We start from the raw sequence: 14,938 nt of genomic DNA on the forward strand, positions 1-14,938 counted from the left end.
AAATTGTATCCGGTTGTTCAGTCTGACGTCACTAGCAGTGTCTGGGTCTAAACTCTGCTGCAGGTCCATATATCAAACGATCACTATGGCATTACTGAGAGTTGAAAAACTGTCTAAAGTCTTTCATCTTTAATAAAATGATCAGCGTTCTGCTCTACCAGGTGTAACAATTGAGTTTAACATCCAGGCATCCATGAAAACGGAATTTTTGACATTTAACGGAGTTAGAAGTTAGCAGGGAGTTAGCTCGCTAGCTTCTATCTAAATACAATATAGCATGTCCTGACTGCGGGGTTTTGGAAACAAATTCAAACGTACAGCTCTGTTATCACTTCCAGCATAAATGAAGACAGAAAACTAAACAGCAGTGACGTTTGTAGGGTTACTGAAGTTGGGCTAGCTGCTATATAATGATGTGCTACGTGACCGCTAGCGACACAGCTATGTTAGCATAATATAAACAAGCTAACTTTTTTTCCACTCGATAAAAGTTAACGTGAGTGTTCTCGGTGGTCAGGAACAAATGTAATCGCATGGCAGGATGCTGTAAAAGGACCAAACTTCAGCCAGGAGAACAACTGAGATAATCCATCCACAATACGAGGTTAGTCATTCATATACTGCTGCATGGGCTGGGCTGTAGTTACATCCTAAGGTTTTAAAAACTGAGCTTAAATAAATGATTAGTGGTAATAAAAGCCGAGGGAGGTCAACAGGGATCACTGACTGTTTTAGGAGCTTTTTGAGATCAAATAGAAGAAAATACAAAACATTAAACATGTTAACAACACAAAAGCCATATTAAACGCAGACTACTTTAGACCCGGAAGTAGGATTCGTCGCGTCATCACTGAACAACCGGATTAAGGCTGAAAGTTGGCATTTGGGGCGTGGCCTCTTTGACTGACAGGCGGCGGCTCCATCCGCTAGCTTCACCTGCACTCTGAGCTTTTGACTTTTTAATAACGTCATGTGACGATGCTGTGAGGTTACGGACGTCGGAGCTCTAGTTCAAAGAGAGATTCGCTAAAATGCTAACGTGGAAGTTTCACAGCGGTGAAGTCCAGCAGCCCGCACCAGCTGTGAAATATCACACCAAAATAATCATAAATTTAATGTATTTGCAAACTCTGCTCACTTTTATTTGTTTTCTTAAAAAACATTTACAACTGAAATCACGAGCATTTATAAATTACAACAGCAAACACAATATCAGTTTAAATGCGCCCGCCTGAGCCGGCTCTAACCACAGGCGGTCAGCTGGCTGGTTACAGACTCAAACGAGTTTAACCACAGCTTGAAGTTCACGCCTGGCTCCGGGGCGCTCGGCTGCAGCAGGAACTATTTCACTGATGACGCAATCATCAGCGTGAGCGTGCTTTAGTCTCATAACACGTTACAGTGCCCCCCCCTGTAAACCAAAAACTCACATTTATTCAGCCATCTGTCCCCCGCATGCTTCTGCAAGCTGTCCAATCAGAGGAAAGCTGGCAGCTTAAGAGACAGTAGCCAAAGCAGAGGGTGACTGAGGGGCTGAGCCCTGACACAGGAGGATTATTCTGAACTGTGAATCATGCAAAGCTGCTCCATGACACTAAAAATATGAAGCTGGAAATATCAGTGAGAAGTCGCCGGTTTGATTCCTGCTGCTGCTGAGACGCCCTAGAGCAAACTGTTAGCTTTGTGGGTCAGCTGACAGACCAGACGTGAACGGGCATCAGGTCACAAACTGAGCATCTGGTTCAGGACAATCACACACGACCCAACAAAAACATCAGCCGTGCAGCAAACGTGGCCTCAAAAGGAAATATGAAGTTTTTTGTTTTTTAATATTTAAAAAAAACTAACAAAAGATCTGCAGAGGCTCCACCCACTGCTTATCTGAACAACCAATGAGCTCTCAGATCAGGTAAGGTGTGTTACCCAGAATGCCGTGGGCACAGTGATGCGGCACTCCTGACTCCTGCTGCTCAAAATAAGCAGGGGTGCTATTTTTGACAGAAACCACACCAAGCTACTCAGAGCAGAGAACAGGAAGTCAGAAACAAGCCACCTTTCAAAATAAAAGACCCCATGCAAGGCTAAATGCTCCAGGTACAACTAGAAGACCCTCAGAGACGTGACGGAGCGAGTCAGGATTCAAATCATCTGGACCTGCGGATTCCTCGGTCAGGGTAGCTGCTGGTGCTCGCAGGGCGGACCGTAAGGAGAAGGCGACGCCTTCAAGGGAAACTTGTCTGTAAATTGGATCGTTTATTTCCTCTGACCTCGCTTGTCCCAAACCAGACGCTCTGAGCTGAAACCAGCGAAGCTTCCGAGCATCAACACATGACAGCGTGCATTAAATCGTCCTCTTTCCTCTTCAGCCTTAACGCTGAGTCGCTGAGCTCCATCAAAAAGCTCTGCTCTGCATTCTGCCGCTGAAACAACCTGTTTATTACACCCTCTGCTTTATTAGAGCCATAAATATCTACACTTTGTTATAATACAGATTTCACATCACACAGCACTTCCCGAATGAGTGCGTCGGGCCTCCAGGTGAGTCTCCAGGTCCAAACAGAGGGGAACTTCCTGTACTGCCATCTGGATTCTAACAGGAAATAGTTCGAGCTTCATCGTGGAGGTCAGGCAGCGGGCGGTGGATGAGAGGATTACAGCCGTGTGTGGGGGAGGTTACTCTACTCGTTATGATCGGTGATCTTTGTCGCCGGTCGGGTTTTACAGGTGACCGCTGTTGTACTTAGATTGCTAACTCGCTCTCCGAGACTTTCACTCCGCCTCCGTGGAAGCTCGTGTCAGGTCACCTGCTTCAGTCGTGCTTCGCTGATGTGCACCAGCACCACAAAGCTGCAGAGGGAATCCAGCGGTGACTGGAGGATGTGAGAGGTTTGGGTTTTTTGCCATTTCCTGTGTCCTAACCTTGGCCTCTGTGGTCACATGGAAAGACTCAAACTGCAGCTTCATTGTGACAGGCCGACCATCTTCTGGACGACTCCCAGCACAACGAGTCGTTCAAAAACACTAATAAAAAACGTCTGAAAGTCCTTCTCGACCACGCTTTAAAAACAAACTGTGAGGCTCGCCCGTGACCATGCAGTGCATCTTTAAATCAGGCAGCCCGGCCCGAGCTTCTAACCAGCCCTCGCCTTCGACGCTGCACCAATCACGGCTCAGAATGCTGCTGAGAGAAGTGCGTTCCTTTTGTCTCCTGCTGCCGGATCTACTTTCAGGATCGTTGATGGAGCCGTAGAGCGTCTGGATTCACACCGACGAGGCAAAAGAAGGACAGGACAGGAAGGAGTGCGGCACTCCGACCTCCACCTGGAGGCAGCAGAGAGGTGAAGAACACGAGCAGGTGAAGGCAGCGGGGATCCAAAGGCTCGCCGTTTTCCCTTCGCAGGGATGAACGAGCGCGGGGGACGTCACCAGGACCCGTTTCAGCATTCGAGAGGCGGGTGGAAGCTGCGTCTGCAGTCGATGGCCTTCGGGCTGGGAGGCTGTGCTCGCTTCTTCCGCAGCTCCTCCCGACCCAGAGTACCGCTGAGCCGAGAGTACGCCGTCTTGTACTTCTTATCGAACGCCGCTGTAAGAGAGAGAGGAGGAGGAGTTACCATCGAACAGCTGACCTCAAAGATGTCGAAGGTTAAAATCTGCGAGTCTGTGACTGAACTACAGACCACACCCATGTAAAGGAACAGCCGTCAAAGTCGTGTGCTTCCTGATTTAACACTGTTTGACCAGTTACTCTGTTCTGCTGGGAGCAGTCTCCACGCAGCATGAACACGTCTGCTGATGGTGCCGTGAGGAGCTCAGCAGTCATACTGCAGAGTGACACGACAGGAGGATGGACCTGAGCGATCTTCGAGCCCTGCAGGGCCTCACGGTTTGGCTCTTACTCCCTGAGTGTCTTAAAGACATAAAGGCCCGGACGGCCGCTAACTTTCTGCTTCTTCATTCAGATCAAACTGAGGTTATTGTACTCTTGTTGCTTTTTATATTATTGTACGATCTACTGTACAATATAAAGCGCCTTGAGGCGACTGTTGTTGTGATTTGGCGCTGTATGAATAAAGTTAAATTGATTGTGTGGCGATCATCTGAAACCAGGCTCCACCTCCTGATGACAGGTTAGGAGATTAAATGGTGGACTCCAAGAGTTCGCACCATCAATTTAGTGATGGGTGGGTGGATGCATGTATTGGTGGATGGATGAGTGGATTGGGTGGATGGACGGGCGGGCAGCCTCGACCTTTGACCTCCAAAATCTAAACATTTCTTCCTTTGGTCCATGTCTGTAATTTATTCACAGACATCAGCTTCACAGGAAACGCCCACAAACACGAATGCAGAACATACTAATAATAATAATGCTAGCTGCTAGCCTGTGGCGTGTTCTTACCGACGTGATCTTTGCCCATGGCTGCCAGCGTGAGGAAGAGGAACTCTCTGTACAGACTCCTGCCAGACAGAAAACACAAAATTCACATCTCACCGCATCAAAGTAAAACCTCAGCTGAACGTTTTTCAGGTCGTCTCGCTGCTGCCCGTCTCCGTTTCACAAACTTCTGCGCCTGCCGGCTCACCTCTGGATCCTGGGGGTTCCCGGCTGTTTGGCCAGCGTGTCCAGGAAGAGCGTGACGGCCTTGTGCACCTCATTCATGCCCACCCACCGCAGCACCTCCTCCAGGAAGGACAGGGTGAACGGGTGGTTGTGCCTCCGCCAGCTGTAGCTTCTCATCAGGACGCCACCTGTTGGAAGGAAAGAAGGATGGCGGCTTAAATGCTTAAATGTTAAAAAGTCAACAACTCAACAATAAACGTGTGTTCATCTCACTGTGGATCCTCCAGAGGACGTAGAGGGGGGGCCACTGGTCTGTGTCGGGGGTCAGGGTGTCCCACAGGAGTCTCACTCTCACTGCCGAGTTCTCCGACTGGGAAACACAAACGACGAGAGTCAGCCAGGCGTCATCTAACCGATAACATGCCTGCTGTGAGGTCACCGCGGCGTGAGCTCAGGTTTTATTGGGATGTCACTGATTAGCAGGTGTCCTGTACAGTCTGTCGATGCAGACAAAAAAGCCACGCTGCTGGTGGACGTGATGCCAAAGTGCAGGCTTCAAATTCAACATCGAACCCCAGCCGGCACACAGCACCGAGCCGACCCCACATTCACCACAGTCGACCTCATTTTGCCCTTTTTGTTTTTCTCTCCTCTTGGACACGCCCACCTGGCTGCCATAACTTCGCCTAACTGTGTTACCTGTGTGAACTGGCTGACCAGCGGTGAGGCTCGGACCAGCTGCAGCAGGTTGTTGGGCAGGCCGAGGCGCTGGAAGTACCACACCAGGTTCCAGAAGATGATGGAGTGGTTGTCCAGGAACTGAGGCTGGGCCAGGACCGCCTCGCCTTCGTTCTCCAGCAGACTCTCCAGCTCCTTCCTCAGAACCAGAGGGCTCAGGTAGGCCACGGTCACCTGGGGAACGCCGCCCACTGACGAACCCTGATGGAGGGGGTGGAGTCTGTGAGTGAGACGTCCGGTGAGGATGATGTGTGAGAGAAACGGCTTTGCGGAGCATTACCGTGGTGGTCCTGCTGGTCTCGGAGTAGCTGCTGGTCTCGGAGCTGGAGTCCTCGCTCAGCCCGTTACACTGGGGTCGCACGGACGCCTCGTGACCACTGGGGGGCCTCACGGCACTCTCCACCTCGTCCTCCAGGTTCCAGTTGCAGCGGTCCGCACTGACAAGGCAAAGAAAAGTCAGCTCCGGAAAGGAAACACCTGTCAATGCGGCATAAACGATCTATGCTTCTGGAGTTTGACCACCAGCAGCCGTCCGTCCTGCAGGAACACCTCTGGTTACCTTAGGCCACAGCAACGTGCTAAACCAGCTGTACCTGCTGACGGGTCCAAGGTCACAGATCTCGGCGTTCAGGAAGGGAACAAAGGAGGAGCCGCAGAACGGGCAGGAGGAGTTCAGGTTGGAGTCGTCCGATGTCCAGCCCGCCATGATCTCCTCGTCGTAAACCAGCGAGTTGCAGCTACGACAAAGCGAGCAGCTGGACATCAACACCTGGACACACGGGGGGAGGGGCTCAGGTTAACCGACGGGACCAGTCCAGTTGCTGCAGCGTTCCTAAACACGCTCCATTTACCTCTATTCCCACCCCCTCCTGATTGGCGTCCCAGGACCGGCGTAGAGGATACGCAGGACTCGGCACATCCATCAAGTCGAGGTCGCTTCCCACAGACAGCGAGCTCTGAGAAGACAGGAAGTAGATTAGTGACAGAGAGTCTGTTAACACCTGCGAGGAGCAAAAACAAGGAACACTTTAATACTGGAATGTGTGCAGACGATGCTCACGAACCAACACAGACTTCCATCAACAGCAGCAAACAGCTGCAGGCTCACATCACACACCTCCGAGCAACGATCTGACACGAGCAAACGCGAAGACGCCGCCGTTACCTCAGATGTGGCGTTGACCAGCTTCTCCTTTGCTTTTAGGAGAGTTTCGGCCACTTGACCTTTCCTCGACGGCCTCTGGTCCGACACTCTTCGTCCAATCACTCCTCCTCCCGCTCCTCCCCCTCCTCCCGGGCGCCGGTCGCCCACGCTGGCGGCTCGTCGCACGGACACTCGGTGTTTGGTCGGCGTGAGGAGTTGCTGCAGTTTGCCCGCCAGTCCTCCTCGGCTCGGGGAGGAGACGTTGTTGTAGTTCTCATCGACAGCTTTGTTCCTGCCGGACGAGCCCTGCACGTCGGCAGGTCTGAGGATCAAACACGCACACGGGTGAAGAAACGTCCAATCAGAGGCCAGAATCGATGTCAGACAGGTGAAGGTGAAACTGACCGTCTGTCTGCCTCAGCGGGCAAGTCCAGCTCCGAGTCGGCCGACTCCACGCACTCTTTGTAGAAGCTGGAGAGGCAGACCTGACTCCGCTGAACCAGAGCTCCACCGGAGGGCGCTGGAGGCGGCGTGGACGTGTCCCGCCGTCCCAGCGGGGGTTTACGGGAGACGGCGTCTGCGCAGCCATTGGCCCCCGCCTCACGGAGGACGGACTTCTTACCCGGTTTGACCTCTGTGGGGCAGAAAGGAGAATTAGTGAGACGATGATGTCACAGAGGAAGAGGAGGACGCGGCGAAGCTGAGCAGGCCGCCTCTTACTGTCGCTCGCCATCTTCATGCTGCTCAGACTGTTGCTCTTCACCAGCGGGCCAGTCAGAGACTCGTGACTCGAGCTTTCACTCAGACCGCTCCAACTGGACTGACGAATCAGAGAGGAGTGGGGGCGGGGCCTTCGGTCAAACTCCGCCGCCGTTTCTGTAACCAAACATATAAATGAAAGGTCAGGGCTACTTCCTGCGTAATGGTGGGGTCAGCCATCAATGCTCCCCGCCGTCTGAAAATTAAAATCATAAACTTAAAGATGTCTGACCTCCACGCGAACCCACGGAGCCGCTCTTCTGCCGCCGTTTGATTGGCTGTCTGAACTGGGCCACAGCCAGCAGGACGTTCCTCAGCTTGGCCCAGCGGAGACGCCCGCCCTGATTGGTCGACGGCCACTTGCTCTCCAGCACCGCCTGAGGAGAGAGAACGGCGTCAGCGAGGACGTTCAGAGTTCACGCCGTAACATCAGGAAAACACCTGAACAGGTGACGCGCACCGTCCTCGCCACGTCACTGTGTGTCTGTGCGTGTGTGACCTTGTTGTAGTATCCGTAGGTGATGGTGTTCGGTGTGATTCCCGCCTTCTTCATCTCCAGCAGGACTCTGACGGCGAGGACTGGCTGCCCAAACTGACCACACAGCTGCATCAGGATCCGGTAACACACCTGCGCGCGCACACACACACACACACACACACACACACACACACACACACACAGCGTAACCTGGTGCTCATATCATCATATTCGAGTCCTCCGTGTCAGCACTCGGGGCTCCAACGATCTGCGAGTTTGTCACAGCTGAAACTCGGGTGGATTTTTCTAAACGTCTCAGGTCAACAAGTCAAATAAACATGTCACAGCAGCGACCTTTGACCCCGTCTGAGCCTCACCTCATCCGGCAGCACCACCTTGCGGTTCTCCATGTGTTTGAGGACGTCGTAGGCTGTGTGCAGGGCGCGGACCTTGGCGGTCTCCGCACGGACGAAGGTGGGCAGGTAGATGAACCAGAGGCCGTAGCAGTGACCCAGCAGGCACTTGGACCACATGTCCGGCACTGCCGAGTACTTCTGGGCCCGTTTCTGAGCCAACTTGATCTCCTGGAGGGAGGAGGAGGAGGAGGAGGAGGTCAGAGCAGGTGTTCAGCGTCTGAATCATGACTTTAAAATAGTAGAGCTTTTATTTTGAAAGAGCCATTTCTCTGTAATAAACTCTCTTTTCCAAAGATGAGTGATTCCTCCATCAGATATTTATTTTTTTATCCCTTTGTTGTTTCAGCAACATTACATTTAAAAACTGTACTTTTGAGTTAAAATATATATTTATAATTTTAATAAATGACAAATTAAAAAGGCATGAACATTTTTTTGTATTGAAAAAATATCGAACCGTGAATTTTGTGTATCGTTGCAGCCCTACTAAATACAGCTGTAAATGTTGGTGATCGACCTGCAGAGAGCACGTGCAAAGAAAACAGGACGGGGTCCCGAGACAGAACCCTGTGGAGCTCCAGATCAGAACACGGTCCCGAGTCTGTTGCAGGGTTTACAGAGTGGAAGCCTGCACTGGTCTCCGACCAGCAGAATCAGGATCCCTTCCTCTGCTCCCAGCACCGACGCCAGCCTACAAACCTGTGACAGTTTGACCTGAGTCATAATCTCAGACTTTAAACTCACAGCACTCAGAGTCCAGCTGAGGATCGGACGCATTATTGAATGTTAGCGGTCTAACAGCTGACCGGCGTCGCAGCAGCACGCTGCTCTTATGCAGCTCTTTGCGCACAGAGTGTCAGCACTTCCAGGAGCATCGCTCACAGGAACCAATCACAGCTCTGATATTATGACTATTAGTTTAATCAGGATGCCTGTCGTCTGTGTTTGCAGAGCGTCCAGTGAGTTAGCTCGACGACAGCAGAGAGCGGGCTGAGGCTAGGCGTGGAGCCTCAAGTGGACATGGGAGGAATTGCAGGCTGTGACGGTTTTCAGCGAGCAGTAGAAATGAGATTCACTCCCACTGATGAAACTGCAGCTCTCCTGCAGGAGGAGCTTTAACAGCACTGCTGCGATGTGTACTTGACTAAATCCTCCCAGCATGCTCTCCTCCTGCTCAGATCAGAAAACACCGTCTGTGCCGCTCTCAGTCACGCCGTCTGTGGCCTCTGCATGTTTAATGAGTGCTGAAATATTGATACCAGTTCATTAAATTACAATGATGAATGGACGCCTGTTAAAGCTCCTCCTCTCGCCTCCACTCTGAGGGAAACTGGGTCACAGCTAGCTTCAGCTCAGAGGACGGGAGGAAACCTCCACGCGCGGCGCTCCCCTGAACGCATCGCTGCTCCCGTCGGAGCGTGCTCTGTACACACGAATGAACACAACACGGGACCAGATCATTTCTGCTCAGTATCTTTGTCTTACCTGTTTGGTGCGGCGTGGGGCGGGGCTACTGGGAGCGCTGCCCTTGGCTGGGACGCGGAGTTGGTCCTGGGGCTGGTCGAAGAGCTCTAGTTTGAGGGTGGGGAAGGTCTCGTAACTGGACAGGTGAGAGGGAAACAAGTGTGAGCAGGTGGTACGGCTGACGTGGCTCCTCCTCCCCGAGAGGACGCCATTCAGTCTGTTTGCACGCAGCAAATAAAAACGTGTTTAATGAAAAGTGTTGAAACGGTCTGTTCACATCGAGACGCTACGTGATGGCAGAAGGATGGAAGCTCATTGGCTAACATACAGAAGGAAACGGGTCACCTGGGTTAACATCCTGACCATCCTCCCACCTCCACAGCAAACAAGCCACCCCACCCATTTCCATGGCCCCTGAGGGCGGAGCTGTACCTGTAGAGGGCGGGGCACTCAGACCCATCAGGTTCCTGCGGTTCCTCGGGAGGCATGATGAAGACGGTGTGCTCGCCGCTGTGCGTCTCGTCCAGATCGATCAGCCTCACCTCCTCCGGCTTCTCCACGTCCACCTGCTTAGCAAGAGAACACCAATCAAAACCTTAGCTGGGCGCTAGCCGAGCAACGCGAGAAAGCATCGCCGCTCTGACCTTCTGCACGCACTCGTCGAAGAACTCGAGGCAGGCGTGGCGGTCGCTGACGAACGAGCACTCCTCGATGAACTGGGTGAACATCTGCGTCTTGGTCAGCTGGGTGTAAAACTTCTGCTGCGTTCGATCGCGAGACTTCAGGAAACCTGCGGCACAAAGAGGAAGAGGCGCAGCTTCACTCACAGCGTGTGCATCACACGCCCCGATTCACAGCTCTGCACACAAAAGCCGCCAACGTTACGAAGGGCGCACCCTGCAGGTTGAACAGGGAGCTGCAGTCGGTGGTGGTGTCGGACGGCGCCTGCGTGATGGGCAGCAGGAAGGCTCTGTAGCCTCGCAGCAGGCAGCTCATGAAGCGCAGGAAGGCCTCCTGGATCTCCAGCTCCAGCTGCTTCTGACGCCTGTAGATTTGGTCGTAGTCGGTCAGCAGGAACTCCAGCGTCGCCTCCTCCTGGCCGGGAGTGCAAACTGCAGCCACAAGAAGTGAGAGTCACTAAATGACGCAACCCTGTTTACACACTGGTTCATGTGTTCAGCCGTTGCAGTCGCTCACTCTTCTCCAGCGTCTTGTGGAGGTTGGTGAGGACGTTGAACAGCATCTTGCCGTGTTTCCTGGGTAACGAACGCCATGACAGTGGCTTCTTGTCATCTGACCTGAAACGAGGAAGAGGAGGAGGAAAGTTTTCTCCAATGAAGATAATGCTGAAACATCAAATGCTGCAGTTCCTCTGACGTCCAGCAGAGGCAGCAGAGAGGCAGCCCCATAGACTCCCGTGTTAAAACTATTCAGCAGAAATAAACATGTTTACAGCCGGATACACAAACTGTTTGGTTCCTGTGGATAATCAAAGATTATCAGAGCAGATGCAGGAAGAAGACTGCTGAAGATACGAATAAAGGGAGCTTTTTAACCATCTATCCTGGGCTCGGTGCACAGGTGGCGTCAGACTCACTGGAAGATGGTGTTGGCGTCCAGGTCAACACACACCACATCGGTGGGGGGGTCGTGCAGGTCGAAGTAGCTGGAGTGGACGCCCACGATGAAGGGCATCGGTGCCAGCAACACGTCTGCCATCTGCAGCGGGCACAGAGGGATGTAGGGACAGAGCCAGCGGAGCGGGAACGTCATCTGGACACAGAAACCGGAGTTACAAACTTCCAGGACAGATTCAGGCCTGTCTGCAAACCATGAACCTGCTGACGGGATCACAAGGAAAGATTTATCCTCCCGCCCGGAACAAACTCTAGATTTGCTTTGGATTCAGTGTTTTCAATCCGTGGCTCAGGGGCCAGCGGGGGCCCTCATTTTAATTGGCCCACGAGAATAAAGATGAAGCATTGGGACTTTTGTCATTTGGAATGAGGGCGTGTGCGCGTCTTACGGAGACGAGGGCCTCGCTGACGGAGGTGAGGACGTCAGGTCGGAGCGAGTGCAGCAGCAGCTTGTGTTCAGTGAGGACGGCGAGCAGCAGCGTGCAGGCGTTTTCTGGGCCGAGGTTCTGCAGCAGCTTCAGGAAGCTCGCGCCGCTATCGTAAACACACAGGGGTCAAAGGTCAAACACAGGCGTGACGGTAAAGGTACTGTGGTTCATCTGGATAAAGCTGGCACTCACCTGAGCGGGAGCGGCGAGGAGACAGGCTGGCAGAGCAGCAGGTTGTCGTACGGCGAGAGCTGCGAACACACACAGCTGGCATCAGTACACACACACACACACACACACACACACACACACACACACACACACACACACACCATCTTCTCAAGAACTAAAAGGATCTTTGAACCGAGTACCAGACAAAGAAGGATTATTCTGAACTGTGACTCATGCAAAGCCGCACTGGTAAAGTCCAGGAATAAACGAGCGACTGTGACGTGATTAATCCAAATCAAGTAAAATCACACGTGAAGCCCTCACTGATCATCACCCAGGTTTGTTTCTTGTTAAAAATCATGATTTCAGGATGAGAGTGATTCATGGAGAGGCTCTGAGTGGGCGCCGTTACCCGGTTTGTTCTGCAAACAGATCGCCTCCTACGTCCTGTCAGGAGGGAGCAAAGAATAAAGTCACAGCGTTTTCGTCCATCTACGCGTTTCATCAGAAAAACACGATCCGATCTACAAAGTGAGGATAATTACACAACGTCAGTCACGTTTGATCGCAGTTTTATTGACACCGTCCATCAGAGGGAAAACTTGGCAACTGTGGGGAGGAAGAGCTGCCACAGGAAGCAGTCACACAAACAACACATTTGTCCACCGTGCAGCGTCGAGGCGCTCTGCAGGAAGAAATCTAATGCAAATGCAATGACCTGGAGGACAAACACTTCCTGCTCCAGCTCACACAAACCTGCGTCAGGTTTGTTGTATCAGTGCGGAACAACATGACAGCGCTGTGAACTTTCAGAAGGCGAAACATTTGCACGGTCGGTTCGTTGGGTCTTACCTGAACGAGGATTCGAGGACGCTGTGGGGAAGGAAACGGGACGTTGTGCATGAAGCTGGAGATGTGTCTGCAGGAGGGGAACAAAAAAAAACAGGAAACGGACATCAGCACACATCGCTTCTGTGCACAGATCATACGTGATAACGTGTTTTTAATCAGCTGGCAGGCGTTTATCGGTCAGAGGCCGGTGTGAAGGCCTCTGACCGAGAGAGAAGACGGTTCACGGACTTCTCGATCGGCAGCACGTGGGGCCCGGAGATGGAGTATCTGTAGACGAAGGTGAGGAACTTCTGGAAGACGGTGAAGAAGGGCCAGTGAGAGAGGACGCAGATGCTCTTCTTCACCTGCAGGCTGCGGTTGGTGATGGGCCGCCGGTCGACGACGCTCAGCAGACCGAGGCGGATGCTCTGCCGCTCCGACAGCAGCTCTCTGCAGAACGACTCGTAAAACTGGATGGCGGCGCCGTAAACCTGCAGGGACGAAGCAAAGATGGAGACGTAACAGCGGTTCATGCTCGAGTTAGGAGCTAGTTTACGGTTCAGAGGTCGGACTGAAAGACGACCTCGCTGCTCTGTGTAACAATGGTTTAAAGCATCAAAGTTGTAACTGCACAGTAAACAACACAACGGATCACCTCCACCCGCTGATCATCTGTGGTTCCAGCTAACCCACCTTGTCCCCGGAGGCGGAGGTGAGGACGAAGGTGGAGAAGACGGGCAGCTGGTACTTGGTGTTCTGAGGCCAGCTCTCCACGGTGACGCCCATCGGCAGGCAGAAGACCGGCACCGACTCGGGCAGAGGAAACGAGTCCAGGTCCTCCTCCGGGTAGCGGCTGATCAGATCTGCGGGCAGCGATACTCTGATTACTCCAGCACAGATCCTGCGATACTCTGATTACTCCAGCACAGATCCTGACTTTTCCTGTTGGATTTATTGCGACCCTTAGTTCTGGTTTTCCACTGGGAGCGTACTGGGAGCTCCATATGATGAAAACCATCACCCATGTGAGCAGCTGGGAGCTGTGCTGCACAGACTGGGGGAACCTCCCCGTGTCTCTGCAGCGTTTCTAACTCTCGCCTCCTGCAGGAGGCTGAAAACACACGGGGTCACGCGGGTACTCACCGGCCTCGAACACCAGGGCGTTGGCTGTAGCCACGGCTCTCTTGTAGCACACGTGCAGTGCTGGGCCCCACTGCAGACACACAAACAGCGACAGGGTCAGTGACGCAGCACTCACAGGGGGCTCAAACCCCTGAAACACCCCCGCCTCCCCGCACTCACCATGCCCGTGTTCAGGTTCTTGTCGACTCTGCAGAAGGTGTGCGGCGCCACCTCGCCCTTGCTGGGCAGCAGCAGGGCGATGTCGGTGACGCCCAGCGTGTGGAGGCCCTGCGAGTCCGGAGCCCGGCGGTACGTCAGGAAGACCCGATGAGCCGTGGGGGCGCCGCCCGCGCTCAGGCTCGCCGAGCGGCTGTACGGCGTGGTTTCAATAACGTACCAGCCCTGCTTCAGCTGCTCCTTCCCCTCGTACAGAACCCTGCAGACAGGGCAGTGCATCAGAGCGCCTCCATCGGTCGCACCATCAGTGCGATGATCGCTAACCACAGCCTGAACCGCCGCAGGGAGGAACGCTGCTCACACCTTTTCTCACCCTCTCCCTCCCTCACCCCAACCAGGCCCTCAGACGACTGTCCTTCCTGTTTAAACACAGTTCTTCCTCCCCACTGTCACCTATCCTGCTAACAGGAGGCGGACAAGGCTGGGTTCCCTCCGAGGTTGGAGGTCTGTCCAAACCTGCAGCTCCACCTAATCTGAAAGGACTAAGCTCGTTATTTCCCAACACTGAGTGTAAACTAACGAGGCGAGCACGACGGCCTGCCCACTGCGTTACATAATCCTGTGGATGACATAACCTCGGCTTTAATAAGCACCGCACGAGCCAGAGACCCTGCAGCTGCATCAGAGCCTCGCACGCTCCAGCTGTTACTGACAGACACCACGAAACGAGCGCTGGATGAAAAAGAATAACGAGGATTTCTTATTGATATACAGCTGACGCAAAATAAAACACGTCGAATGTTTTTAACGTTAAATTCTCACGAAGAAAACGTTTTTTCATTCAGCTTCAACTCTGAATCGACAAAATCAGTCGGCTCTCAGGTGGAAATCGTGCCGGCACCAGTCTGAGGATTTAAACACATCACAGCTCATAACCACAAACGTGTGTGCGTCTCACCCCAGGTCCAGGATGGGCGGCTTGTCCCGCCCTCGGCGGTAACACAGGTACAGG

General features: G+C 53.0%; 1 protein-coding gene across 2 annotated transcripts in view; it reads right to left on the minus strand.

Moving 5' to 3' along the window:
* Positions 1-1,111: 1,111 nt before the first annotated feature.
* The window catches only part of LOC143421190 (DENN domain-containing protein 4B-like), a 25,981-nt gene continuing 12,154 nt past the window's right edge, over positions 1,112-14,938 (minus strand). For both annotated transcript variants that reach the window (XM_076890367.1, XM_076890368.1), the window contains exons 2-29: positions 14,885-14,938; positions 13,930-14,185; positions 13,771-13,840; positions 13,321-13,490; positions 12,877-13,118; positions 12,649-12,715; positions 11,818-11,876; positions 11,587-11,731; positions 11,158-11,333; positions 10,758-10,858; positions 10,457-10,672; positions 10,205-10,350; positions 9,993-10,126; positions 9,582-9,696; positions 8,058-8,264; positions 7,702-7,830; positions 7,435-7,579; positions 7,164-7,319; positions 6,849-7,077; positions 6,465-6,765; positions 6,151-6,255; positions 5,893-6,068; positions 5,580-5,736; positions 5,261-5,500; positions 4,835-4,931; positions 4,584-4,749; positions 4,400-4,458; positions 1,112-3,583 (exon numbers count right to left, since the gene is read on the minus strand). The exon at positions 14,885-14,938 is cut by the window's right edge and continues 300 nt beyond it. In XM_076890367.1, coding sequence (XP_076746482.1) covers positions 3,438-3,583; positions 4,400-4,458; positions 4,584-4,749; positions 4,835-4,931; positions 5,261-5,500; positions 5,580-5,736; positions 5,893-6,068; positions 6,151-6,255; positions 6,465-6,765; positions 6,849-7,077; positions 7,164-7,319; positions 7,435-7,579; positions 7,702-7,830; positions 8,058-8,264; positions 9,582-9,696; positions 9,993-10,126; positions 10,205-10,350; positions 10,457-10,672; positions 10,758-10,858; positions 11,158-11,333; positions 11,587-11,731; positions 11,818-11,876; positions 12,649-12,715; positions 12,877-13,118; positions 13,321-13,490; positions 13,771-13,840; positions 13,930-14,185; positions 14,885-14,938 — 4,264 coding nt within the window. In that variant the 3' untranslated portion in view covers positions 1,112-3,437. The remainder of the gene's footprint in view (positions 3,584-4,399; positions 4,459-4,583; positions 4,750-4,834; positions 4,932-5,260; positions 5,501-5,579; positions 5,737-5,892; positions 6,069-6,150; positions 6,256-6,464; positions 6,766-6,848; positions 7,078-7,163; positions 7,320-7,434; positions 7,580-7,701; positions 7,831-8,057; positions 8,265-9,581; positions 9,697-9,992; positions 10,127-10,204; positions 10,351-10,456; positions 10,673-10,757; positions 10,859-11,157; positions 11,334-11,586; positions 11,732-11,817; positions 11,877-12,648; positions 12,716-12,876; positions 13,119-13,320; positions 13,491-13,770; positions 13,841-13,929; positions 14,186-14,884) is intronic.

The sequence above is a fragment of the Maylandia zebra genome, linkage group LG11, assembly GCF_041146795.1.
Source record: "Maylandia zebra isolate NMK-2024a linkage group LG11, Mzebra_GT3a, whole genome shotgun sequence".
Lineage (NCBI taxonomy): Eukaryota > Metazoa > Chordata > Actinopteri > Cichliformes > Cichlidae > Maylandia > Maylandia zebra.